Here is a 25,448-nt window from a genome sequence, read left to right as displayed (position 1 = left end):
CCTGCCAGTCCAAATCAATCAACACCTCTGTTCACACCCGCCAGTCCGGACCCGCGGCCTCAAGGTTCCACTTCTCCCTCTCAACAGCCCCCCACCACCTCACACAGCCACAACACCCAGCAGCAAGTGCCAGCCAATCTACCTTCAGCCGCTCACTCGGCCAAGCTCACCATCATCAAGTCGCTCACCATCCGCACAGAGGTCTATCGCATCCACGGAGAATTCGACGGCTCCAAACCCTCCTGGTCCAAATATCAGAGCACTTGGAACTCTCTAGCACAGCACCCTTGCTCCAGAATCGCGCAAGAGCAATGCACCCGACACATGCAGTGTCCTCCCCAACATTCCACCTGCAACGTCAAGGCTGCTTGTATGGCTCATGGATACAATCAATCACCTCCCTTGGTAAGTAAAGGAATTTTGATTTCAGATTTATTACCTAATTGAAGCCGACACACTTGGAAGAGAGACAAGTTAGAAGAATAAACAATAATGAGGAAATAAGAGAGGAACCAACATTGTGATCAACAGAGACATATGAAAGGCAGTTGTTGAGGATGGATAGAATAGGGTGAATGGAAAGAACAAGATAGGGACATAACTGAAAGAGGATAACATCAGTGAAGAACCAAGAGTCGAGTATAGTGTTGAAGTGAAATCTCACCAGACAAGAGTGGAAGGAGTTTGAGTAAAGAGGAGAAAGAAAGAAGAAGAAAGAATGAGATCGAGGGTGTGATTGAAGGTTGAGAGTGTTGTGAGTTAAGGTTGTTGAGGTTGATAGGGTTGATAGAGGGTTGGAGTCGAGAGGAAGTCGAGAAGGAATAAGGAGAAAGCTGAGAATCAAGATTGAACTATGAGCGGACACAAATGAACGGACACAACGCAGAAAGGTGAATGTCACACAAGTGATATGTCTGTGATTTTTACACTCCCCGTGGCTGGAGAGATTTTACTAGAGGAGCGGAGAAGGTAGGGTCAGCAGTCTTCGTGAGGTTAGTGACGGAGGATTTAGGAGCTGCCTTGGTTAAGGCATTGGCAATCATGTCAAAGGTTCAGATGAGGATTATTTTGATGTTTTTATTTTTGAGTTCTTGACGAATGCCCTTGGTCTGGAGATCAATATGTTGAGTTTTAGGGTTAGAACCAAATTTCTTCAGTTTGTCATCGAGGCCCTTGTTATTGATGTAATGGGAGTTGGCAAATTTTTCCTTGAATTCAAGTTCGTCCATCATGAGGCATTCATTGAGTTCGCCGTTGTCGATGTAGTGAGTAGCTGCCTCAATTTGGAGATTCCAGATATCGGACAACAGAGCCTTTAGCCAAGTACCTTCGTGAAAGGAGTCGACAAGAGGGTTGAGTTCTGCTTCAGTGGATGAGTAGGTTACATTGTGTTGTCTTGAGCTATTCCATGAGACTAGAGCTCCAAACAAGTAGCATAGGTATCCGGATTGTGAGGTTCTGAAGATGGGGTCGTCTCCCCATGAGGCGTCACTGTAGATTTCGAGCAGTTGATCTGGTTTCCGAATTTCGAGTGTGAGTTTCAAGTCTTTGGTGTGTTTTATTTACTGCCACACTTTCTTAACCTCATGCCAGTGTGTCATACCGGGTTTGATTGAAAAACGAGCAAGACTAGAGACGGCGAAACTGATGTCGGGTCGGGTGTAGCCAGCAATGTAGTTCATCAGACCAATCGCAGACCGATAATTGATGTTCTATTTTTTGAACAGAGCATGGTCCTCATTGGTTGCTTCTTTCAACTTGAGGTTGGGAGTGAGCGGTGTGCTGGATGGCTTTGAGTTCAATAGTCCAAGTTCCTCTAAGCCATGGGTGATGTGCTTGGGTTGAGAGAGAAGGATCTTGTTCCCTATTCTCTCAAACTTCATACCTAGAATGGTATTAGGTTCGTGACACGAAGAATTAGAGAATCGGTTTTCAAACTTCTCCTTGAAATTATTCCCTGATCCGACTAGAACTAGGTCGTCCACATGAAAGAACAAGCGTGAAATTCCATCATCGCACAGATAGAGGCAGGGATCGCAGTTGGACTCTTGAAAGCCGACGGATTCTAGCCATGCCACGAGTGTTTCGTACCAATTCTTGGGTGCTTGTTTCAGGCCGTACAGTGCCTTCTTGAGCTTGAGGTAAGGAGCTTCTCGACTAACTCCTTTTGGCGTTTTGATGGAGACGTCTTTGGTGAGTGGAGCATGCAAGAAAGCTCCCTGAACGTCGAATTGAGTTATCGGTAGATTTTGATGTAATGCGTACAGAAGAATCATTCTGAGAGTTGAGACTTTTCCGGTTGGGGCGAAGGTCTCGCCATGGTCAACGCCATTGATCTGATCAAACCCTTGCACACACAGTCGCGCTTTGTGTTTCAGGGGGTCGCCGTGGCAATTATCTTTGATCTTAAAGACCCATGTGGTGTCTAGTGGATTTGGAGGTTCGTCGTAGTGATTGTACCAAACGTTGTGATTTTCAATTGATGAGACTTCTTTTTCAATGGCATTTCTCCAGAATTTTTCGTCTGAGCATCGGATAGCAGATTCAAACGAGTTCGGTTCGTAATAGTGATGAAAACCAAATCGCTCTGGAGGTTTGATAGTTGACCTGTCTCAAAGTGTTCTGGTTGATGGTTCAATTGGTTGCTCGAGATTTTTTGGTTTCAGCATTTGAGTGACATCGTTGTCAGATTCTGAGTCTGATGAGTCATTGTTGTCATTGTCTTGACGAGGTTCGATCTCTTCCTGACTCATCGACTCTGAGTTCTCGACAGGAATTTCCTGATTTGATGTTTGTCGCAACTGATCCGCATCTGGTAACTCAGTTAGTTGATTGGGATAGAATTCTTCCCATTCGGAGGGCGCAGATTGATTGATCTGAGGCATTTTGAGAAAGCGAACATGTTTGGAATCAACGATTCCTCCGCTTTGCGTGATTATTCTATAGGAGTGGAGCAGGACATTGAAACCTACGAGTACTCCCTCTTGCCCTTTGACTTCAAATTTCCTCCCCTTCACTCTGTTCGTGTTCAAGACCACTGTCGAGGTTCCGAGGGGCTTGATGAAGTTGGGAGGTAGGGATTTTCCGTGAACAATTTCCCAGGGAGACTGAGCTTTTCCGTTCCGAGGGATTTGATTCAGCATGAGGCAGCACGACTTGACGACTTCATGCCAGAAATTTTTTGAGATACCAGAGGAGCGAAAAGTAGCTTGCATCGATTCGACAATGGTTCAATTAGCACGCTCCACTCTACCGTTGTGTTCGGGATGATACAGTTTGGAGATTAGCCTCTGAATGTGGTTCTTTTCGAGGAAGCTAACTAACCTATTCCCCGTGAATTCCCCTCCTCCATTGGAGCAGATTAAACTGGGGAAGTATCCTCGGCGCTTGTTTTCGGATTCAAGCAGATTGATTAAGACATCCGTTGTGTCATCCTTCTTTCCGAGAGGGAATCCAGCGAGATAACCGGAATGATTATCAACAAGAGTGAGAATGTATTTTGACTTTATCTTCGACTCCGGGGTGATAGGACCGATAATATCGAGGTGTATTCGTTCAAATACCTTTGAAGCTGGCTCCGATTCTCCTTTGAATGACTGCTTGGTAATTTTCGAGAGAGTACAGGCCTTGCATTCGAAGTCTTCTCTTTTGGCCTTGGATACTGAGGAAGGAATGAACTGCTCCAAGCGTTGTAGGGAAGCGTGGCCGAACTTTTCATGGATTGATCGGAGTGAGTCCGTTGCCATCTGAGAAAAATTGACGGAGTATTTGACTGTACCTCCGACTGCACTTGGATTATCCACTAAGAAGAGGTTGTTTTCCACCTTTCCTCCGAATCGGCAGATACCGTCCTTTGAGACGTAGAAACTGTCTTTCTTGGCGGTTAATTCGCACCCTTTTTCCAGTAGATCTCCCGCGCTGATGAGATTAATGACGATGTCGGGAACATATAGACAGTCATCTATGGAGATAGTAGACCGTCCCCACTGTAGAGTAACTCGGCCCACACCTTTGATCGGTAGGGTCGCGCCTTCCTTGCCGGTTCTGATCACGTCCCAATCACCTAGTTCGAGCCTGTCGAAGAACTTGGTGTTGTTGAAGATGTGCGCCGATGCGCCACTATCGAGGACAATTTTGAATCTAGGATTGCTTATTTCAGTCCACAGTGTCACCAAGGACAAGTAGTAGTTGACGTTGTTGTTGCTACTTTTGCTTGCTTGCCACTTGGCCTGAGCTTCTTGCCACCATTCGGGTGCCTTCCCAGGGTGCAGGTGCCAACAAGAGTCCGATGAATGATTAGAATCTTGCTTCGGATTATGGTATCCCGTTGTACACCGCTTTCCTCCGTTTGATCCAGAGTTTCCTTGTCCTCCTTTTTGATTTGGCTTTTGATTTCTAGTGGATACTAGAGCAGCTTGAGTAGAGACAGAGGATTCTTTGACTTTGGCTCGGTTTTCGTTGTTGAACTGGGTGAGATGATTGCATACAAATGGGACCGTTAGAGTTTTGTCGGGATGCATGATTTGCCGCTTGAGAAGTTGCAAGGTGTCTGGTAACTTGAAAAGGATAAGGTACGCGAGTATATCCTGAGGGAGATCGATCCCCACATCAACGAGTTTCTTAATTGCTACCTTGATGTCTGTCACGAAGGCTTCCAGTGCGTCTTCTTTGAATTTGACGTATAGGAATTCGTTGAACACCCTCGCTCGATTGGCAGACTCGTCTGAGGCAAATCAATCTTTGATAGCTTTCCACAGGTCCTTTGCAGAACCCCTGTTGTCTGCCGTAACGATATTGTTATGCGTTACACTGTCCATCTTTGAGATGAAGAGTAATTTGAGCTCGGCGTTGACATCGTCCGCTAGAGCTATGGCATTCGGAGGTTGTGAATCAAGTGCCGCAAGGACTCCCCGTAGATCTAGCAGGGCGGTCATCTTGTCTTTCCAGATTGAGTAGTTTTCCTCCGATAGTTGTGGCGTGGTCTCGAGAGCAGTTTTGAGCATTGCCTGCTGGAAGCCATCATTGTTTGAAGAAACTGCCATCCCCGTCGTATTGGTTATTGTGAATGACGGTATCTGCTGTTGTCCTGCGCCGGCTTCACTTGGCATTGAACAATCGGTCGTAGGCTTTTAACCGTAAAGGAATTTTGATTTCAGATTTATTACCTAATTGAAGCCGACACACTTGGAAGAGAGACAAGTTAGAAGAATAAACAATAATGAGGAAATAAGAGAGGAACCAATATTGTGATCAACAGAGACATATGAAAGGCAGTTGTTGAGGATGGATAGAATAGGGTGAATGGAAAGAACAAGATAGGGACAGAACTGAAATAGGATAACATCAGTGAAGAACCAAGAGTTGAGTATAGTGTTGAAGTGAAATCTCACCAGACAAGAGTGGAAGGAGTTTGAGTAAAGAGGAGAAAGAAAGAAGAAGAAAGAATGAGATCGAGGGTGTGATTGAAGGTTGAGAGTGTTGTGAGTTAAGGTTGTTGAGGTTGATAGGGTTGATAGAGGGTTGGAGTCGAGAGGAAGTCGAGAAGGAATAAGGAGAAAGCTGAGAATCATGATTGAACTATGAGCGGACACAAATGAACGGACACAACGCAGAAAGGTGAATGTCACACAAGTGATATGTCTGTGATTTTTACAGTAAGTACTTCCCCTCCTTGTTTTCTGCACAATCCGCCAATTCTCACACAATTTCTCTTCTCAGCTGCCCAGTTCTTATCCCCGTCTTGCGGCGAGCAATGGTATTGTTCCGACCTGATTGACTTCCCCAAGCTCACCGGTTTTGGTGACAAAACTAATGACCTCCAACCGGGGTCTTTCATCCCAACTGTGACAAAGACGCCACATCCTGAATCTACGCTTGTCCGTGGCCTCTTCCAGCTCCTCCATCCTCTGACACGTCTGCATGTTGACTGGGCAAAGACTGTTGCCGCTTCAGTCAAATTGGTAGCAGACAACCTCTTCTGTCCACCTCAGGTCACCTCAGATCACGCAAACAATCATGTCTTTCAAGGTGTTGAAGCTCTGGCCTATCTGGCCGCTGTCAATAATTCGGCTTCCAACTTCGACGTAACCCAACAGAATGATGACCCTTCCACCCCCTCTGCACAGCGTTTGCACGCCGTCGACGTACTCCATGACTTTTGCAATGTCATTATTGATGTATTGATGGCGTACATCATTCTCAAAACTCACTTCTTGGCCAAACCACCGTTGACGCCAGCTCAGAAGAAAGCAAATCACCGAGCTCATCGGGCCCCCGTGAACAGCGCAGCAGCAACTCTAGTCCCAAACGCTCCTACGGACATTGCTAATCTGCCTCCCAACCCCGTTAATCACCTCCAAAAATTATTCAAGGCAGCAGAACTTCCAGCCCCTCGTATACTTTGTTCTTGCTGGAGTCCAAGGGCTGTTCATTACTTCAAGGGATCACCGGGTTGCTGGAATTTCTACTTGTATGTTATTAATCCAAGCGATGTCCATCATCCGACAAAATTCATCAACACCGCACACTCTCGAAGAACCAATCTGGAAGAATGTATCTGCTTATCTAGTCAAGATCTTCCTCCCCATCTTCCAGTCTCCAGAGAAGATCTGCCCCCTTGACAAGCTCAAAGTCCCATCACGGTTTGAGCTTGCGGAGGCCATCACAACTGATTTCCTCAACCAATGGCAGGCTCTGAACCCCACTTCCCCTTTTCTTCTGCCACAGTCACCTCCACAATTGGCCAATGCCTAAGCGTAGTACAGATTTCTATAGAATAGCTTCTCAAAGTTGTTTCAACGTGTTTCCATATGCTTACACTCCTAATGAAAATTACATTGTTCACTCTTAAATCATCTGTTCTGCTTTCACCTGGATGCTCCATGTAGCGCTATGATCTGACGTCACAGCACCAAATCTTCGCAGGTAGACCCAAGTGAATCGTACTCAACTCAAACTTCATGGTCTCGCTTTTCTCGCTGTTCCACAGTTATTTCAAGGCACCGGTGTTTGCAAAACCTGGTTTTTCCAAGACACAAACTCGTCACCTTGTCATAATACAGCAATAAAATGGGTTCATAAGCTCCAAGCAAGCTGCGGAACCATGGGCTAACAGCACAAGTTGGCCCACAAACACAAAGCAGGATAAAAATGACAAGCGGTGGGGCAGAGTATCTTGATGAGGAAAACTCTAGTGGGTGGAAAAATGTCAAAACCGGAGCTTGCAATTATACTACAATCTTTTGCGCTGCATCTTCTTCCGCGTGCATTGTCTGAGTCTTGCAGCCAGCTTCCAATCATCTACTCGGAGTCTGATTCTTGCTGGCGGACAGTGCCTCAAGCCGTATGGTGTCTTGTCAAATCGGTTCACCTTTGAAGCATGTTCAACCTGTCACATCCCAAAGTCAATCTATCAGCGTTGAAGACTTCCACAGAAAAGTACTGGATGAGTTTCCTACACGTAATGCAAGCAATCTGCTGCCAGAGTCTTCAATCCCTTCTGTCACGCCTCCAAACCTTATGGAATCCCCTCGGCGAACGTTTTGAAAGGTCTCGTGAGCTTGGGCGTGGCTTGCAATGAGCTTGATGTGACCGGGCTTAGAAAGCAGAATTTTTGGTCAGCACTCTTGCAAATCACCTGTGCACGTGATGATGATGTTGCAGTGATAAACCACTGACCAGATTGATGTCGTTATCAACAACCTCGATATAGCCTACACATCCTACAATTGGGTTGATATGGACCTTCACAACGTAGACCGTCCCGAAAGCCTGGGTCATTTCGAACTCTTGAGCGAGAGGAAAATGTCCTCGGTGAACTTGCCATTTCAACCGCTCCACTTGAATGATAGGGTGAGTGGACTTGGATTGAATGAGAAGTTGGCCGGAAAAGAAAACCTGGGTGCAGAAGTCAAAGAGTATTGCTGGAACCGCGATTGCCGATGAGTGGAGCAACATATTATACACTGGGTAGGCATTGATGGGTGTATCTGGAGAGAGCTGATGGGACGCAATGCGAGTTTTGATTTGGATTTCATGTCCCACAGCCTGGATGTTGTGCGGATCAGTGTTGGAGAGATGGATATTACCAGAAACTTCGATCACCTTCAGCAGTATCACAAATGAGCTCAATGTCAGCTTCACTTGTTGTATGGCCAACCAGGTTGGGCGAAAGAAAGGAAATATATATTGCTAGGTCTATCTCTGATGCATCCATCCCCTGCCCAAACTCAAAAATTAATGTGGAGGTGGGATTCCGCCTTTCAAATCAAGAGAAGGGGAAAGCTTTGCTCCTTGATTGTTTGCGTTGTAATTCATTCTATGCGTGTGGTTGACCTTCTCCACATCCAATCGCACAGGCGCGCTGTTTTTCCCCTTTGTATGACTCTGTGTTACCCCTCCTCACATCAAACATGAGTCACAAAGCTCACGTCCTATTTAGGTGCCTTGCTTGACAGCTTTGGATTCCATCTACCCCAGAGCCTTGCAGCTTCCTTCCTGATCCTTCCAGAGCAATCTACACAGATTGGCCCCACTGCGGCCGAGGCGTGTGAGCAGCGCTATGTCTACCGTGACGGACGGCCGTCCACGGCGGTGGACATTAAATTATGTCTTTCCTCTTGACAGCCCTATTTGCTTATCATTGTGTCAAGGCCAAGCATCTAAACTCAACCCATCTTCTACTGCAAAGAGCCCAGCAGCTGCAACATAACACACTCACGGTGTTGGCTTTGATGCCCCCGCGCTGCCAGCATTCATGGATCATGGATATTTCAGTCTCCCTTGTACATCCTGTGTCGGAGTTGCTACAATTTCACTGGAAAGGTGCATGGGAGAAGGAGGTCAGGTGGCACACTCACGGAAAACAGCCATCTTACATAAGCAGTCCTTGAAGTGAACATCACTTGATATAGTTCACTCATCCGCGACTTGGGGGTTCCATGGCTAAGAGGCATCAGGCCCAGTGATGTCAAGTTTGGCTTACATAGAGCCCGGGCCAAAAGACACAGATGTTCAGTCGTTCTTGTCAAAGTGCTTGGAGGGAATGATCAGGGGGAAAACACGTTTCCTTCTTGCAGATCATCCCTTGGTTTGTTCTTGTGGAGGTCACCTCACATGCAATCTGCCATTTGAGATGATCATGAGGTTCCCAATGACCTGCAACAGATAGTATGAGGCTAAATCGTACTATTGCAAACTTCCCCGGCTGCCATGAGCGCGCTTCAATCACTATCGTCCTGGTGGCACTAAATCTTGATGCAGCACCCGCCAATCTTATTGGGCCCTGAGGGTAAATAGTAGGTTACAAATCTGATTTTCTTCCAAGCTTGAACACCCTGGGTGCCCATTATGCCTTCCCAATTGCCAAAAGGCAGTTGAAGAGCTTCTGGATTTTGGCAGCTTCTAATTCAGACACCAATGCTGATCTTTACAGCTATACACCCTACCCAATCAAGGATTGTGGTGGATCAGCGAAAAATTAACCAATCTTGGGACACCACGTTAACCTGCCATCAGGGTGGGTGGGTGAGGACACCACACCACACAAAACAGCGGTTCAAACAGTATGTTCCACTAACTCCAGACAAATAGCTGCATGGCCAGTAAATGATTCTTGATCTGAATGCCTCCTGTGCCAACTCAGATGACTGCTATACTGAATCAAAGCATGTCCAGTCGAGTGAGACATGACCACTTTCACCCTGTACCAAGACGTCTTGCTACCAAGTCATCCCAATTGCGGTGTTGTTCCGGGTGTTGCGCACCCTCGTGCGCATACGGAGTTGGAAGGGAATGAGTTCCTCTCAACATGGACTAAATTCTGGTGCAGAAAAATGCATTCTGTCAATTGCTCTTGATCATGAGTTTTGGTAAGTAAATTATTATAGTAGATTGATGATGAACACGAGGAATCTGTTATCATGTTGGCCCAGAGAACATATGTACTTTTATCAGGATGAATCTTCAGAGGACCATGGGTGGGGAGAAGCTACATTTCTGCTGGCATCCCTTCAATAGACAAGAACATCTTGACCTCAGACATTGATTCTGAACAACCCATTTTGTTGGGGCTGTGTTGGAAATGAGTAATGGAATCCGCAAACTGCACTGTGAGGGGCCAGGTCGGAGTATATGTGAAATTATTTGAGTATATTGCTGTTCCACAACCAGCAGCAACTTGAGTTGGATTGACATGTACCATTGAGAAACTCCAGAATAGCCGACTTCCATAAAATGGAGGAGGTACCTGCTTGGTAAGTCATAGAATTCTCTGCAACACAGCAACAGCGGCGGAATGTCACACATGAGGATCAAAATTCATATTCATGGAAATTGGAAAAACCATCAGCATTCCTCCAGCCACGCCATAGCTCAGGGCAGCTCATATTGGTCAACCTCAACGGGAGTTTGCCTAAGGAGTTGATTGCTGTAGCTGATAAGGACGGCTGTCATTCTAGTTTTGGGTAGACAGTGACAGGGGCTGACGTTTTTTTACATGAGAGAGCTCTCCTGGTATCATGATACCTGATCTTTATTTTTCAGCAACCTACTGCGGCATCCAAACTTGGCAGCTGGCATCCTCTGACTTTGCTGCCACTGAGAAAGGGTTGAACAGATCATTTGAGTTCAGGCATGGCCCAACATGCAGGTTTCTTGGGTCTCCACTGGAAAGCATGGAACCTTCACAAGTGTTACACAGTGCAGGAGCCATTCAGCCTACCAACAAGCCAACAAGCAGATGTGGTGTTTGGGTTGGGGCTGCAGGGGCCTTCTTTGTGTTTGAACATCCATGTAGATATACAGAGGGGTTACAAGTCCCTCATGGTGGAGTGGGAATAGGCCCAGCTGGACTCAAACTATCTAGGATTAACACTCTTTGTTGGCAATGGATCACCAAAAAGCTCACAGCTCCACGATGATTTTCATTGTACTGCATGTTTGAGGACAAAATTCAACTGGCGGAAAAGGCTTGGTTCAAGTGGATCTTGGCATTCATCTAGTGATGAAATTGGGTAGGCTCAAGTGGGTTGGAGAATTTTTGCTGCTCCCCACCTAACTGTGAACATCTGACAGCGCATGCTGTGAGACAGGCACTCATGACGCAAACCAGGACTCCAAGCTTTGTTCATTCTAAGTTCAAATTAATTTGAACTTTCCATTGGGATATACATCAGTATGAAGTTCCTGTAGCATGTATGTATCATTGGAGTTAGTCTACAAATGAGTTCAGATATAGTTGCACCTAACATGAACAACATCTCAGCTTGAGTCACAAATGGTGTAACAATTGGCATCTGGCAGCATTCAAGAAACAAAATACCATCTGGCACTCTCTAGAGAGAGCCACAAATCTCCCCCTGGTGAATGTGTGCCGGTAATCAAGAGGGAGGTGTGCCTTCTCAATGACCGGTGTGTGCCGGTCATTGAGGGGGTTGTGTAGCCCTCTTGATGACCAGCAACAACCGGTCATCAAGGGCCTCAAGAGGTGCTGCGGCACCTTGATCCAAAATACAGTGGCGGGTGTTGACCACGGGTAGCCGGGTACCTGGGGTTTTTTTCACCAAATTCCAACACCCGCACCCGCACCCGGTACCCGCCGTAAGGCACCGGGTACCTGCCGCGGGTTCTGGGTACCGCCAAACGGGTATCACTTGGCAATCCGCACTGTGGATACAGCTCACATTAATATCTGTATGTCTTTATTTAGCCTTTTCTATTTTATATTATTTGGTTCTCTCTTGCTCTGTATTGTGGGTCAAGGAATCCTTTTTCAAGGCCTAGGAGGTCTACATTAGCCTTGCATGTACAACTACAAATTATTTTTAGTTGATATGCACTGTCAATCATCTCCAGTTCACTGTACTTGTATTTCCTTTTCTTTCTTTGTTTTTTTCATGCATCAATTGTTTTTTGTTTTCTATATCTCTACATAGGTTGTAACAAGTCAGACATATTCAAATGCATCCACAGATTTTGATAGCTGCAGTGCACATTGATGGAGGGGATTATACCCTGCAGCGGCGTAGCCGCTTTGGCATCTAGTTTCCAATTTATTTCATCGAAGGTTGAAAAAACGTGTAGTAGCTTTAGTCATAGGACAAGAGTTTTACTACATTACAATGCTCAAAGAGAGACAAGAAAGTGCCTTAGACCTTGTGTTTGCAGCGGCGAAGCCGCCTTGGCCGCTAGTACATGATAAATGGGCAAATTTATCACGCACGACCCATAGTTTGCCCCCATCTCTACCAAAATTTTGGAACCCCCGGGAGTTGCATGTGATAAATATGCACATTTATCATGTATAATGCGGCATCTAAACAGGGTCAAAATTAATTTGAGTGAGGTAAACTGATAATAAATTGTGAGATTATTCCTAAATCTAAAGAACAAAATAAGTTGAAAGGTGAAAACCATTCAGAAGCACACGCAAGATTTTGGTTAGAGCTTTTATTAGGAGATGCAACAGTAGAAGAATTACATTAAAAATGCTAAATCAACTCCTCATGGAGAATCATCAGGCTGCAAAAACCTGAAGCAATCTGTGTTGATCATTTGTCAATGGGTTTGAGAGTAAATCTTGAGGTATATATTGAAAACCATTGGTCTTTGCATGAAGAAGATCAAGATACTGTACCAATTCCAGCAAAATACTCTTTTCTTCTGGATTTGGTAGACTTTCCATGAGTTCAGCTATCATTTTTTTCATTTTAGTTGGAGCTTCATCATCAATTTCAAACATTTTATTCATATTCATCAAATCAATGAGTAAGTTGAATCTTCTGCTTTCATCTTCATACTAGAGGCCAAAGCGGCTACGCCGCCGCAGGGCGGAGCCCCCCCCCCTCCGTCCCCTCACCCGCAACGCAAACCCTCCATCCCAACAGGATTGTGACCTCACAGGCCCGCACGAAAAGAGGTTTGAATTTGCTCAGCGCGGGAACTCTTCACGCATTACTCGCCCCTCCGCCCTAGAAATCATAAACCCGACGGTCCCACTGCTTGCACCGGCCGCCGGCGACATAACCGTCGTCGCCTCACCCCCAACCACTCGCCAACCCTCCCCCCCCCATTGCCAGCACCTCCGCCGGCCTCCAGCCCACCCCAAACACAAAAGAACTCCCGGACTCACACGAGCGAGCGAACCCATGTATCCACGCCCACCAAAGGAAATATTTCCGCCATCAAAATGAACAACACAAAAGCAAGCAAATGTCAAACAAATCACCCGCCACAACAGCGTAAACACAAAGCTTGTCACAACTCCGCGACCAGGCCTGGAATAATGAAACGTCAACGTCATCCCCAACAATCAACAAAAAAGCCAAACAAACCTCAACCGTTATCCTACCGCCTTCACCCGTTCTGCCAACATGAACACCCGAAAAAACAACCTTTGTCCCGGGAAAAAATGATTCACTCATCTCGCCAGGCATGTCGTGTGGTTTCACAATCACTGTCACATCAACAGGCAAGCACAAATCCTACACAGATATGTTAGTACCCGTTTTCCAGTATCAGCTGACCTCACATACCCCCAAAATGTGCGTAACCACCACCTCATGCTCAACTATAACTCGCCGCTCCGAATCGACGACACTTTCGACCAATTTCAACGCGCCAGATCCGGTAATCATCAATGGCCTTGGCGCGAACGCCAACTCCAACTGCCCACTTCTTGCGGCCATCAGGGGGTTGAACCTCCACTCGGTGGTCCCACCGAAGTTCCTCTCGACAGCCCCCTTAAGTACGTACCATTCACCGGAAGCGAGGTCATGTCCAAAGTCGGCTAAGCTTGGTGCCATTATGGTGATAGGATCCGCCAGAACGTCGTCGCCATTTACCAGAATATTGCCGGGACCTCGATGAGTTTTGCCGTGCTTCAACAAGTAATGATTGCAAATATTTCCGCTCTTGTCTTTGAACTGAAACTGAACACCAAAGTCAGCCATTCCTCTCCCTACACATGAACATCCTCGGGTTGTGTCAAACCAAAAACTAACTTTCTTGCCAAGTTTCAATCCGACTTCAAATTGAAGATAATCTGACCCTGCTTGTCTATCTGTGAGAAAATAAGGTGAATCGAATGATGTTTGTGTTGACATGACCGGAAAGCGTTGCAAGGGATTAAGGAGTGCAGAAAGTTGTTGGCCTCAAACACCTCTCCTTGATGCAGATGATGGAGGAATAAAAGCGCCAACTTTCCACAAACCATGAACTGGACCAGTTATAATTTGATACAACCGGCAATTAGAATGAATCAGTTGTTGATCAATTGGCCTGCTCCAGGCTGGCCCGCGTGTGTGGAGATACTTTGATTGAACCAAAAATGATGATGCTTTAGTTTTTTTGTCACCCCACGTCTACCCTATCATAGAGCCCAGCGCCTCACAGGCCAGGCAAAAATTTGAAATGTTCATAGCTAGTGCGCTCGCATCGACCAGTGACGATATCAAAACAGTAGCGTCCAACATTTGACTGAGAACAAATGAAAATTACGTAGTTTAGTTGAACATAAGGCAGCTCTGTCCAGCTATGACCAAAACATGTTGCCTTGACAAAACTCGTGAAAAACAGCGAGCAGCAAAGGTCCCTGGTCTCATCTTATGATAGGCGTGGTTCTGCTTAACTTCACAAAAAGCCCTTGACTCGGTGAGTCACATTGCGTTATACATGCTGTGAACAAAACCACTGTCAAGTGGACGGTGTAAACAATTCATTGCATGGAAGTTCAATAAGTGCCATATAATTGAGGCTAAGCAAGACACCAGAAAAATCTTTTCAACGATAGTGTTCATTTCGGATAAACTCGCCCCGCGGTGACCTGGTGGTAAAGTTAGCAATGGCCAATATCAGATGAGTAGATATGAGGAACGTGCCTTGACAACTATTCGACCTGAGATCAAGTCGACTCCTTGAAGCAGCCCACGGCATAAAAACCAATCACCTTTGCAGAATTTAACTTGAGCATCGACTTTTGTTGCGTCATCGCTTATGAAGTAATCTACAAGAAGTGAAGGTTTGCTGGGTCGGTGGACAAAATGTTTAACCCCAGATTGTCGTAGAATCACGTGAAAAGCTCACCAAACGATGTCTTACTACCACCTTTGTCAACGTGCGTTTGGTCGAACCGTTGCATTGTATTTTTGAAGACTGATCTATAGTTCCGCCGCCCGTAACCGAAGAAGATGAAGTGAATTGAGCGCTGGATTCGCAGATAACCACCCTAGCGTTGTTAGTGTTGAACACCATGTTGATGTTCAACTTGTCATCGATACCCCGAATTTCGCCTCGAATTGAATATACCGAATCGGGTTGGACGACAAAGACTGAAAACGCCAATGGCGACAACCTGACGGGAAAAAGGGATGTCCCGTTGACGAATTCGCCGGATCCCTTCAACAAAGCTCTTCTGAAGGGAGTGGCAGGTCTTCCACGCCTTTCGTCGTGATAACCCTTCTGAGTAAAGTTGATTGTTAGTATTAAACTAATCAACTTGCAGTGAATGCCCTTACAATGCTTATAGGTTTGAACAACCCCTCGAAAGTAATGCATGAGTCGGGACTGTACGGTTCGCCATTTGCCTCAATTGATACGCTTCCTTCCGTAAGGTTTGAAGCCATGGTTAGCCTGTGTTGTTGAAGTGCAATGATGAAAATTTGATATTGTTATGAATGATTGCGGCGAGCAGTAGTGATAAAATGATGAAATAATGATTTGGCAAGCAAATCATTCTAGTTCGACCTATCTCCTCCTTCCACGCAAACTCCGGGCTGGAAGCTCTGTCCCTGAGCCTTGCAGTTATCAATTAAAAAACGGTGAGGAAAATTAATCCAATGCAAGCAACATCTCTTTCTGCGCATGAGCATCATTATTACCCCGTTTTGCGCCTCATCATTTGCCGTTGATCTTCCAATCCAGTCACTTGACTCATGGCTAATCGCGGGTGTGACACATTGACAGCTAATAGTCAGAGTAAATTATAGTCCCATGTCGTGGGCAACCCATGTTGATAATTTGCATAACTTAATTGAAAAACATATATACAGGGTAGTTGATGTATTATTGTGTTAGCAGATATCCCGCTTGACAATGGAAAAGTTCCATTTACCCCGTGATCCTTGAAAAGAGGATAGATCAATCAGAAATTGACGGTAAGGCACTCAACCGGTAATTTAACACTATACTGCTCACTTACTCGTATTTGCTTGAACAACCTGCGATCACTGCTGGTCGCGAACCTACACACTTCATCCATGAGCGGATGTGAGGAAAACAATTAAGGACCCCCTCATCAAACCCGCAGAGGTGGCTAACATTTATCCAACTGAATAGACGCACGTCAAATATGAGGAATTGGAATCAGAAATAGCCAATGGCTCTAGATATCCACGCTTGTACTTACGGCCAAATCGCCATGTCTGCTAAAGAGTACTTTCCACTCCCTAGGCCTGCAATGTAACTTCTTGCAACAATTGAGGCACGCTGGGCGAGATGCTGCTCCAACTCATCGAATGCTTCAAGTATTTGATTTTGGTAATATTCTATGGAATAAGTGTCGCGTGTTGAAGCATAACCTGTGTTACGCGCCCTGACATCAAACATCAGTGAACAGCCACAATTGCAATTAATAATTGAGGATAACTTACGCGCAAAATGAATACATTCTTCAATCAATATTCCCAAGTGGGAAAGGCCCCACGAAATCCATTGTTCCATTTCGGATGATTGAGTGCAATCTGCAAACCTGAAATTGTTGTTCTGATCTATACGGGAACATAAATACTACGGGATTGCGAGTAAATGCCCTGAGCTGGTTATTAGAATCACACAACACAAAGTGGTCAAGAAACTGACTTGACTAATTGCTCCAGACTCCATGACGCAAAACGGCGCCGACTGCGTATTGATGGCTGTTTGATTGTTATCAATCAAAACGGGAATTCTGCCTACAAGTGTAGGGGAGTGGTCAAATAATCTGACTATATAGCCGAACCGGAAAGCCTTACCATTAGGGTTCAATTTAATGAAGTCGTTCAATTTTTGACTACCTTTACGAACGTCGCAAATGTGATGTGCTATGTCAAATTTGTAACAGTCCATCAGCTCTTCCACCAGTATCTGAACTTCTTGGCCTTTTGGGGTGTTCATTGTGATAAGCCTTAACGGGAAGGACATCTGCGGGCCCGACATCGCCTGAGCACAAATTTGAGTTTCAAAGAAAAGTGTTAGTGGCACGCAACAAAGCGTGTATTGCCGGCGAAGCTCAATCGACTTGCAAGAGTAACCATTACTTAGCCGGCGCAATACCTAATATAACACACGTAAAAGCTGAAAAACTGGGTATTCCCCAATCGGCCCCAACGTGAACTTGAATGGCTTTCATCACGAGACACGTTAAGGTTTAAGATGAAAAAAATCAGCGTCCTGAGCTCGCCGCGTGATTATGCCGAGGAATTGATTACCAGAAACAAAATAACCGTGGGGAAGTTGAATGGTAGATTATGAATCATGTTAATAGTGAGGCAAAACCATAATGGTTTGCACCCCTGTTGAGTCGCAAATTTACCTTTGTTTGGTCCAAGACGAGGTGAGTACCATCCTGAATCAAGAGATTCAACTCTGCCGAATATGACATTATACCCTGACGCGCCGGAAATGCATCATCTGTTGCATATGTATGTAGCATTTATTAAATAGATTACTCAGGTTTCACTCTTCCACAGCGGCCGGTTGAAACCATGCAACATCTGGCTCCAAGAATGCCGCGACGCATACTGGATGTCATCGCTACATGCCGTTCGTACTTGGAATTTTGCTGATTACTTGCGCCATCAGCTTGAACTCCCCGCATCGGGTCGATAGCTGGAATCCCAAAAGTAGAGTTGATTGATTGCACATGGAACTTCTTAATCTCTAAAGGTATATGTGAATGCTTAAAGAATGAGTACTGCGGATCCTGCGTGAAATATCAAAAAAAATGTGAAAAGTCACAACTGAACGTCTTCCGCCATCAGTGACCCTCTGTGTTTAAGATCTCTCCCTGAGTGGCAGCTGCGGGTCCCAAAATTTGGCGATCCCACGCCACTATCGTTGACACGAAGTCAGGGTGAATAGCCAAGATTCGAACAAATAACAGACAAGCGGCCACTAACCAGGCATAGAAGCATGACATGCGTTCCCGCGACAAATAGCGATGTCAAAACAAATAACGATGTGAGATGAAATAACTGCATAATTTTATTGTTTTCCGGATTTTTTGAGTTGTAAGCAAAGGCGAGTATGCCTATTTGATGACGGTCTTGGCCTTTGAAGCCTCCTTGTTGATTGATCTCTGGGTTTTGCTGTTGTCGACGGACAAGTTTCGCGTAACCTGAGTTTAGCGTTGGCCGCAGGACATAATCAAATGTGCATGCCCGATTGAAATTGTAGGTGGAGCATTAATGAATGTCAATGCTCACATGTTTGGGAGGCCGCTGACGCTGTGATATGAGGGTCCTTGTTCATCAACTAATCAGTATCTATCTCGTAGGTTTGACGCTTTCCATTTCCACAAAAGTAGAAAATCAAATCACAGATCTTGCCTTACGACGTTGAATAGATTCTAGCTGCGATGTCTGATACCACTAATCGATGTATTGTCGTGTATAACAAGCCGCCGGCCGTAGATCGCATGGAATTCGACGGCAATTTCCTGCCAATATCAAGCGTAAGTCGTAGTCCCAATTTCCTTGAGATGCTTGTACTGACAATCAAGCACAGTCAGGAGACGACGCGGAGTCGCGGACTATCAAAAACTTCAATTTTGCGAAATGTTCTCGGAGAGTTACTGGCATGTCATCAACGTTAGCTCACTGTTACACGGTTAATCTACGCGCTCTCGACTTCTGCGGCGTACACCTGATGGCGGGCATGACGTATCGTGCGCGGGGAATAGTCGTAGGGGGTGGCAATTTGCCGGTTCTTCACTACAATTGTGCAGTCATCTCGGATACGCCACTTGACGATCCGTTTGCATTTGCCGACCCAGTCAACATCACCGGCGTTGGAACGATATGTGATGTCAAAGCTTACCGGTCCAGATTCACGTGTGAAGGAGTGATAACTGAGGTCACATTGGAACACAAAGCGCAGGTTGGTCTGTGATCCAATTTTCTTGCCTCACCATTTGTCTGATGTAGGATTTCAGGCCCCCCCGTTCAACAAGTTCTTAGCTCGATACTTGGTAGACGAGTCACGTGTAGCCATAACCTCGCGTGATATATTTCAATCATCATGCCACGCAATGTTTGTTGGTGCCTTGGACGGCGTGAGCCCAGTAACTGGAGAGTTACTTATTAAGGTGCGCTTATGTTTTCAATCTTTTTGTAAGCAATAACTGACATGGTTGACTACTTAGGTGACTTTGGGTGAAATATATGGGGGGAACTCGACTGGCGCTGAGGATGTTGTCTAACTCAAGTAACACAAAATAGCATACACCGGCAGTTGACAACCAAAGTCGACCACAACATAGAGAAGTTTCCCCCCTTCTTACTTTAAATGGCAACACTGTTGAGTTAAGTTAGTCATGAGAGTTTATTATTTCATGCGCGTGTTGCGGAGTTGCGGCCAGGACTTGTGTACACCGCAACAATTCATATATTGATATTTAGTAAGGAGAGACATGTGGCGGGCTATCAAGCGAACGTGTGTTGCAACATTTAAATTGTGCTATGTATCAAGCCGGAGTAATGAGCAACAATTCTTCAAACGTACGGCCCCGAATGGTGGCATGCAATGGCAACACTGAGCAGAGTGAGGAGGCGGAATTCCCGGACGAGTCGCAAATACATTACTTCAATGTTCAGGAGGAATCATGAAGAAAAGGGTTGTTGTTAGTAGAAACAAGTTGCGGCATGAATCCTAATCATTCAAATGTAGAGAAACACATGAAATCGTGTGATTGGGACCGCTTAACCAAGACTTGTAATGTCAAGTCAAAATCGTGGAAAAGTGGTGAAAAGGCTTGAATTGGCAGGTGTCACTCGCCAATCTTAGAACGCATAAATTAGCTTTATAGAACATCTGTCTGCTGTTTCACAATACGTATTACAACAAATTATGTTTACAGAAGGGTACGTGGAGCTTCACGCAAAGGATCAAAAGCAGTTCGATGGTGTTTAGTGGGCGTCTGCATCCGAATGATCAATTGCCTGCGTGGATAGTCAATGCATAATGAGATGTGAGATCAATTATAAATTACGGACACGTGATCGAATACGCACATGAGATCCGAACATTTGACAATGAACAACATTGACAACACCGGCCCTTTCTTGGGGCTTTCCAACGAGCAAATTTTCAACGTTGGAAACGCGGGACAGTGCAACGTAGAGTTGTCCGTGGGAGAATACGTCCGTGGTCAAATAAACTCCCACTTGGCCAAAAGTCTGGCCTTGTGCTTTGTTGATTGACATAGCGTACGCAGGTGTAATTGGGAACTGGTATCTGAAGAAACTGAGTCCGGAGCGTGGTGATCCTTTATTGTGCAACTTGACTCGGGGAAGCATAATTATTCTCCCTTTGAATGGCCCTGTCATCAACTGTCCCTGAATATAAACATGGGAAAATGCTAAAATTAGCATCCGTGTTCCGTTGCAGATCCCACCGTTGATGTTCATATTGCGAGTGACTAAAACGGGCATTCCAATCTTGACGAGGATAAGGTGTTCAGGGAATCCGGATATTGAGATTTTATTGAGACATTCCTCGGGAAGGCTGTCACAACCGTCCAGATCCGGGGTGTCAATTGACTTCAACGGGGATGCGTCGCCAGGGATACTATTCATAATATCTTTGTTGAGTTGTTTTACATCCCGGTTGAGGGGTGCGAGAATACATCTTTCATTTAAATACTCCACTACATCACTTGTGCTGCGGGAGGATATTGAATTCAGTTGGCAGTAAACAAAGTCTGTGAGGCGAATTGACATGTCGCGCGTGTTTGGGAAGGACTCGACGTTCATCCCATCAAGGGGTACAATGCCAAAGTCGGTTGTCTGATCTCTACCTTTGCCAAGGCGGAGAAGAGCCCGTGCAAAAACCTGATTGTTTTCCATTGCCGCGCCGCGCAGAGCCGCGGCAAGCCTCATGTTCTGGTGCAGCTTGAATTCAGAAACGTGATCCCAGACTAATGAAGATTTTATTGTTGCCGCGTATGAGGGTGGAAATTCGTTGTATTTCACAACTGGTAGTGTCTGTCGAAAATCACCCGAGAAAATAACTGTCTTGGCTCCGAATGGTAGCGTCGATGAGGTGAGGCGCTGAAGTGTCCGGTCAACGGCGTCAATGCAATTCTTGTGGATAGTAACAATTTCGTCCCAGATGATGAGTCGCGCGGTGACTAATTTTTGCGCGAATGAAGAATCGGTTTCGACAGGGCACTCGACGTCCCTCATGGCATCAATGGGGATCTTGAATGCGGAATGAGCTGTTTGCCCAAACCTGAGCAGCAAGGCTGCAACACCAGACGATGCGGTCACAATGAATGGAAAACGCTTGGTTTCGGCGAAATCTATGATTGAATTGAGGACAAATGTTTTGCCCGTTCCGCCGGGTCCGTCCAAGTAAAACAGGCGAGGTTGCTTTTTGGTCAACAATTTTTTCACGTTATTGAAGAAATCGAGTTGTGCTGCATTGAAACGTGTTTTATTCGCGCGGAGGCGAGCATAGACATCCGCAAAATCTTCTTTCCCAAGGCGTTCATGTTCGAGACGTCCGAGAGATCGCTTGTCGGCGCGGCTGATAGTGATCCCGCATGTTTCTAAATTGCTTCCCATTTCTTGAAGGATTTCCTCCAACCGGAATAAGGCGAGTACACGTCGTTTCTCTGGTCTCAAGGTGCGACTTGAACGGTTCTGCATGTCAAGCCGTGGAGAATCGTCCGTGAACGACTCAAAGTGCCTCTCGAACAACTTTTTGGGGTCTGATGGCGGCGAGTGTATGCACATCATCGCATACATTTCGGCGAGCTTGTAACCAGTTTGAGCTGAGGAAGCTTCGTGGAGAGTCCGGTCATAAAGATAATCGTCTACAAGCAAGCCGAGCCAATTGCATGCGATCTGGTAAGTATTGGCACAACGCCCGTCAAGAGTCCGTAGTTCTTGGTGGGATCTGCATCCTTTACAATGAAGAAGTAGAACACGCAAGTAGAACTTCTCGCCTGCGAGAAAGGAAACCGAGAACATCCTGCCAACTGCTTCTGATTTTGTTTTGCGGGGAAGCCACGCCTTCTTGCCTTTGTCCCACCAAAAAAAGCAAGGGATCTCCTCGTAGAGCAGGGATCGCGCCGGCCGGCCTTCCGCGCCGATCGAGTTTTTCTGGTTTAGCTTGAAGTATCCGATTAAGCTAGTCTGAGAAGCTTTTCCCGACTTTATCTGCCCTTCAGCGCCCTCATTTGAATCGAAGTAGACCAGTTGTTCACCAGCATCGTGAATTGCCAGCCGTGTTACGGCGGGGGATCGGTCGGATAAAGGAAACTTGAATAATCTCCAACATGCTAGAATCACGTGTCAGAAAAGTGGCTTGGAAAAAATGGATCAAAAAACAAACCTTCAGGAGGGCTGATGTAGCGCGCATCAATGTACGCCTGGACTTCGTTCGCTACGTCGGCTGCCATGTATGATCGATCATGGCCTTTCGTAATGTACTTGTAAAGGTATTTGATAGCGGTACTATTAACCGGGATCTCAACATTGATATGGCATTCAAACATTAAAGTCAAGAACTTGTTGAAAGGAACAACATTCCCATTGGTGAATGTGGTGGTGTGTTTCGTGACTGTTGCTCCGTTGTCGCGCCTGAGGTAAGCTGGGTATGCTCCATCAATGATTACGGTGCGAGGAGTGTAAGGTTTTGGGTAACCGGATTTGCAATTCTCGCCAGTCCAGCAAGAGCGTCCAATGCAAGGCCCGTGTAACATGAATTGCGTCACAAGTTGATGAAGGCAAGGTTCAAAGAACTCATCAGGAATTTCGGCTGAAACGATGCGGTCGACTTCTTCAGGGGTGAGAGGTCGATCGTTGGGGTCAAGAGTTACCATCAAATGAAGGTGAGGAAGACCCCTCTTCTGGAATTCTATTACGGACACGTAGGCGAGAACCTTGCCGAGACGGCCCATCTTTAGCAGTTGAAACATGAGGGCCTTCATCTTGAGGTGAAATACTCTTGATACAATAGTTGGATGGTCGGCAGGTGATTCTCCAGCTGGAATGATGAGTAAGATTTTGGGCCAATTGGGATTTGCGGTCATTGTGATAAACAATGATGGAGGGCCATACTTTCGAACTATTGCCATCGCGTCGTGGTATAATTCAGACATGCATCGTGGACTGCCAATGAAAGTTGAGGGCAGTATCACCCTCCTACCCACAAGTACGGCGCCGTTTTCAAGGCTTCGCATCAACGCATTGTATTTGTTGGCTTTCAGTTTGCTCTGGTTTGACTCAATAAATGTGGTCCGAGAGCGTTCGACGCAAATATACATATCACAAACAAGTTCTTGGAGTAGTGCGCGCCCAGAAAGTATGGCGGAAAAGTGGTGGGGTCGTTCGAAAAGGAGGAAGGCAAACCACTCCAATGATCCAACAACTCGACCTTTAACTGTGGGGGGTTAGTATTTGGCAAAATAAGATGATAATGATGGACTCACCACGCGAGGTCACTGCCTGATAGAGATTATCCCACTGCTGCTTGCCAAACAGAAAAAAGAGAGGATAACGGAGTGGAAAATAACCGGAGTGTGTGTCAGATATTGCTTGCAAGGTGCCATCTGCGCGGTGTAGCAGGATCTGTCGCTCTTTGATAATGTCTCCCGCCCCGCGGACAATTACTGCGACCTCATCCGTTGTGGGTCGATTGTAGCGCTTTGGGTCGCATCCAGGCCTGGGGACACCTTGGAGTTTGAAAGTGAGAGCCCCCGTTTGCTGCAAGACTTGGCGGGCGGTTTTGTAGACAATAGCGTACGGGTTGTGCCGATATAGAAAGTCCATTAGCTTTTGTACCGTTGAGAGTCGCATTGCGGAACCGCGGCCGGAATTGCCTGCCCGGCCTTGAGCTTTTTCGACGCAAAGCTGCGCTTCATTGGTTCCCCTGTCGCCAACAACAAAAATTTGTGAAAAACCCGGGTTGTGGTTGTCAACAGGTTCGATACTTGAGATGAGATGGACCAAGCCGCCCGACATGCGGAAGACTGAAACCCCGTATGGACCTTGCACGGAGGAGTCGATGTTGGCGCCGAGTGATATGAATGATACAGCGTTGTTGTACATGCGTATCAGTTCTACAAAGTTTGCGGAATCTGTTATAAAGTTTCAGTGTTGAGTTGTGCACTTTAGAATTTTACATACCTGGACTTGTGCCGTCGAATAGATCCTTGATTTCGGACGGGAATTGAGGAGCCGACGGGTTGAATGATGGAAGAGTAACTTTATTTTTCTGGCAACAGGTGAAAAAGCTGATTGACTCCTTCAAGGAGTCAGCAACGGCAGCTTCTTCGTGGAAGTGTAAAGCTTGACACTTCGAACATTGAACGGTGCAAGGCCCAAGTCGGTGAGGAATGCTAAATTGAAAGGAATCGCAGATGCGGCGCTCGGTATTCGAAGCGAGATTTGTCACCACTTTTCCGGGCGTGTTTATGAGCCGACCCGGCATTGTAGCCAATTGCGGTGAGTTGAAATGTTGTTGGAAAAGAAGCGGAGAGATACAGGAGGGGCGGATTGGGAAGATATGGAGTGACAAATAGTGTTATGCGGGGGGTTGCGTGGGTGTTGAACCCAAAATGCGACTAAAAAGGTGAACGTTGCGAGTAATGTGAGAACGAGCAGAGATCGGCAACGTGTCATCCGTCGAACTGATTGTGAACCCCTTAATTGTAGTTCGGTTGTGTTTTAATTTGGTTTGTGATGAATAAACTGTGCTTGGGTCAAGTGGCGTTTTGTTGAAGCTTTTCACTTCAGTAGCTCGTGGCTAAGATCAATTGCTGCACAGCAGGAAAGATCTGAGCGAGCAACCTGCGTAGTGCGCCGGAAACCAATAGCAATGAGAATAGGAATACATTTGGATTCCGTTGAAAACAATGTTGCTACAGTCAAGAAGTGAACAGTTTCAACAATTTATGAATATCGAATGGGCAAATGGGCCCCTACAGAATAGAATGAGTGTAGTGTAATATTTAAACGCGGGAATAGATTGTGGGTTGGTCTGGATGAACAATCATGGAGCAGGGTCTAGTTACATGTGGTGAGTGTATGGAATGTTTGCGGCCCCATAGAATGAGGTTTGTGGCATGATAGGCAAAAGGTAAGTATAACGTATCGAAAAACGACGACAAATACTCAAGAGCGCTTCATGCGCTTGGCCGCGTCTTTCAGGATGTCCTTGCGTGGGCGACCACGTTTCTTGGGAGCCGC

At 46.0% G+C, this 25,448-nt stretch overlaps 3 protein-coding genes across 3 annotated transcripts in view; 1 reads left to right on the top strand and 2 right to left on the bottom strand.

Annotated features, from left to right (window-relative positions):
* Nucleotides 1–13,559: 13,559 nt before the first annotated feature.
* PtA15_13A263 (uncharacterized protein) lies at nt 13,560–13,967 on the top strand (the record flags this gene model as incomplete). The annotated part of the gene is made up of 2 exons (XM_053162443.1): nt 13,560–13,744; nt 13,814–13,967. 2 exons carry the CDS (start codon nt 13,560–13,562, stop codon nt 13,965–13,967), a joined length of 339 nt encoding a protein of 112 aa, XP_053026418.1.
* Nucleotides 13,968–15,042: 1,075 nt separating this feature from the next.
* PtA15_13A262 (uncharacterized protein) lies at nt 15,043–15,620 on the bottom strand (the record flags this gene model as incomplete). The annotated part of the gene is made up of 2 exons (XM_053162442.1): nt 15,043–15,456; nt 15,513–15,620. 2 exons carry the CDS (start codon nt 15,618–15,620, stop codon nt 15,043–15,045), a joined length of 522 nt encoding a protein of 173 aa, XP_053026417.1.
* A 600-nt stretch (nt 15,621–16,220) lies between these two features.
* The window catches only part of PtA15_13A261 (uncharacterized protein), a gene marked incomplete at both ends in the record, with an annotated part of 57,051 nt that continues 47,823 nt past the window's right edge, over nt 16,221–25,448 (bottom strand). The window contains 7 exons of the mRNA XM_053162441.1: nt 16,221–16,238; nt 16,315–16,324; nt 16,403–16,574; nt 16,647–16,782; nt 16,855–16,910; nt 17,007–17,048; nt 17,125–17,193. Coding sequence (XP_053026416.1) covers nt 16,221–16,238; nt 16,315–16,324; nt 16,403–16,574; nt 16,647–16,782; nt 16,855–16,910; nt 17,007–17,048; nt 17,125–17,193 — 503 coding nt within the window. The remainder of the gene's footprint in view (nt 16,239–16,314; nt 16,325–16,402; nt 16,575–16,646; nt 16,783–16,854; nt 16,911–17,006; nt 17,049–17,124; nt 17,194–25,448) is intronic.

This window comes from Puccinia triticina, chromosome 13A, assembly GCF_026914185.1.
Source record: "Puccinia triticina chromosome 13A, complete sequence".
NCBI lineage: Eukaryota > Fungi > Basidiomycota > Pucciniomycetes > Pucciniales > Pucciniaceae > Puccinia > Puccinia triticina.
Note: the sequence above shows the minus strand (reverse complement) of the source record. Positions and strands in the feature narration are given on the sequence as shown.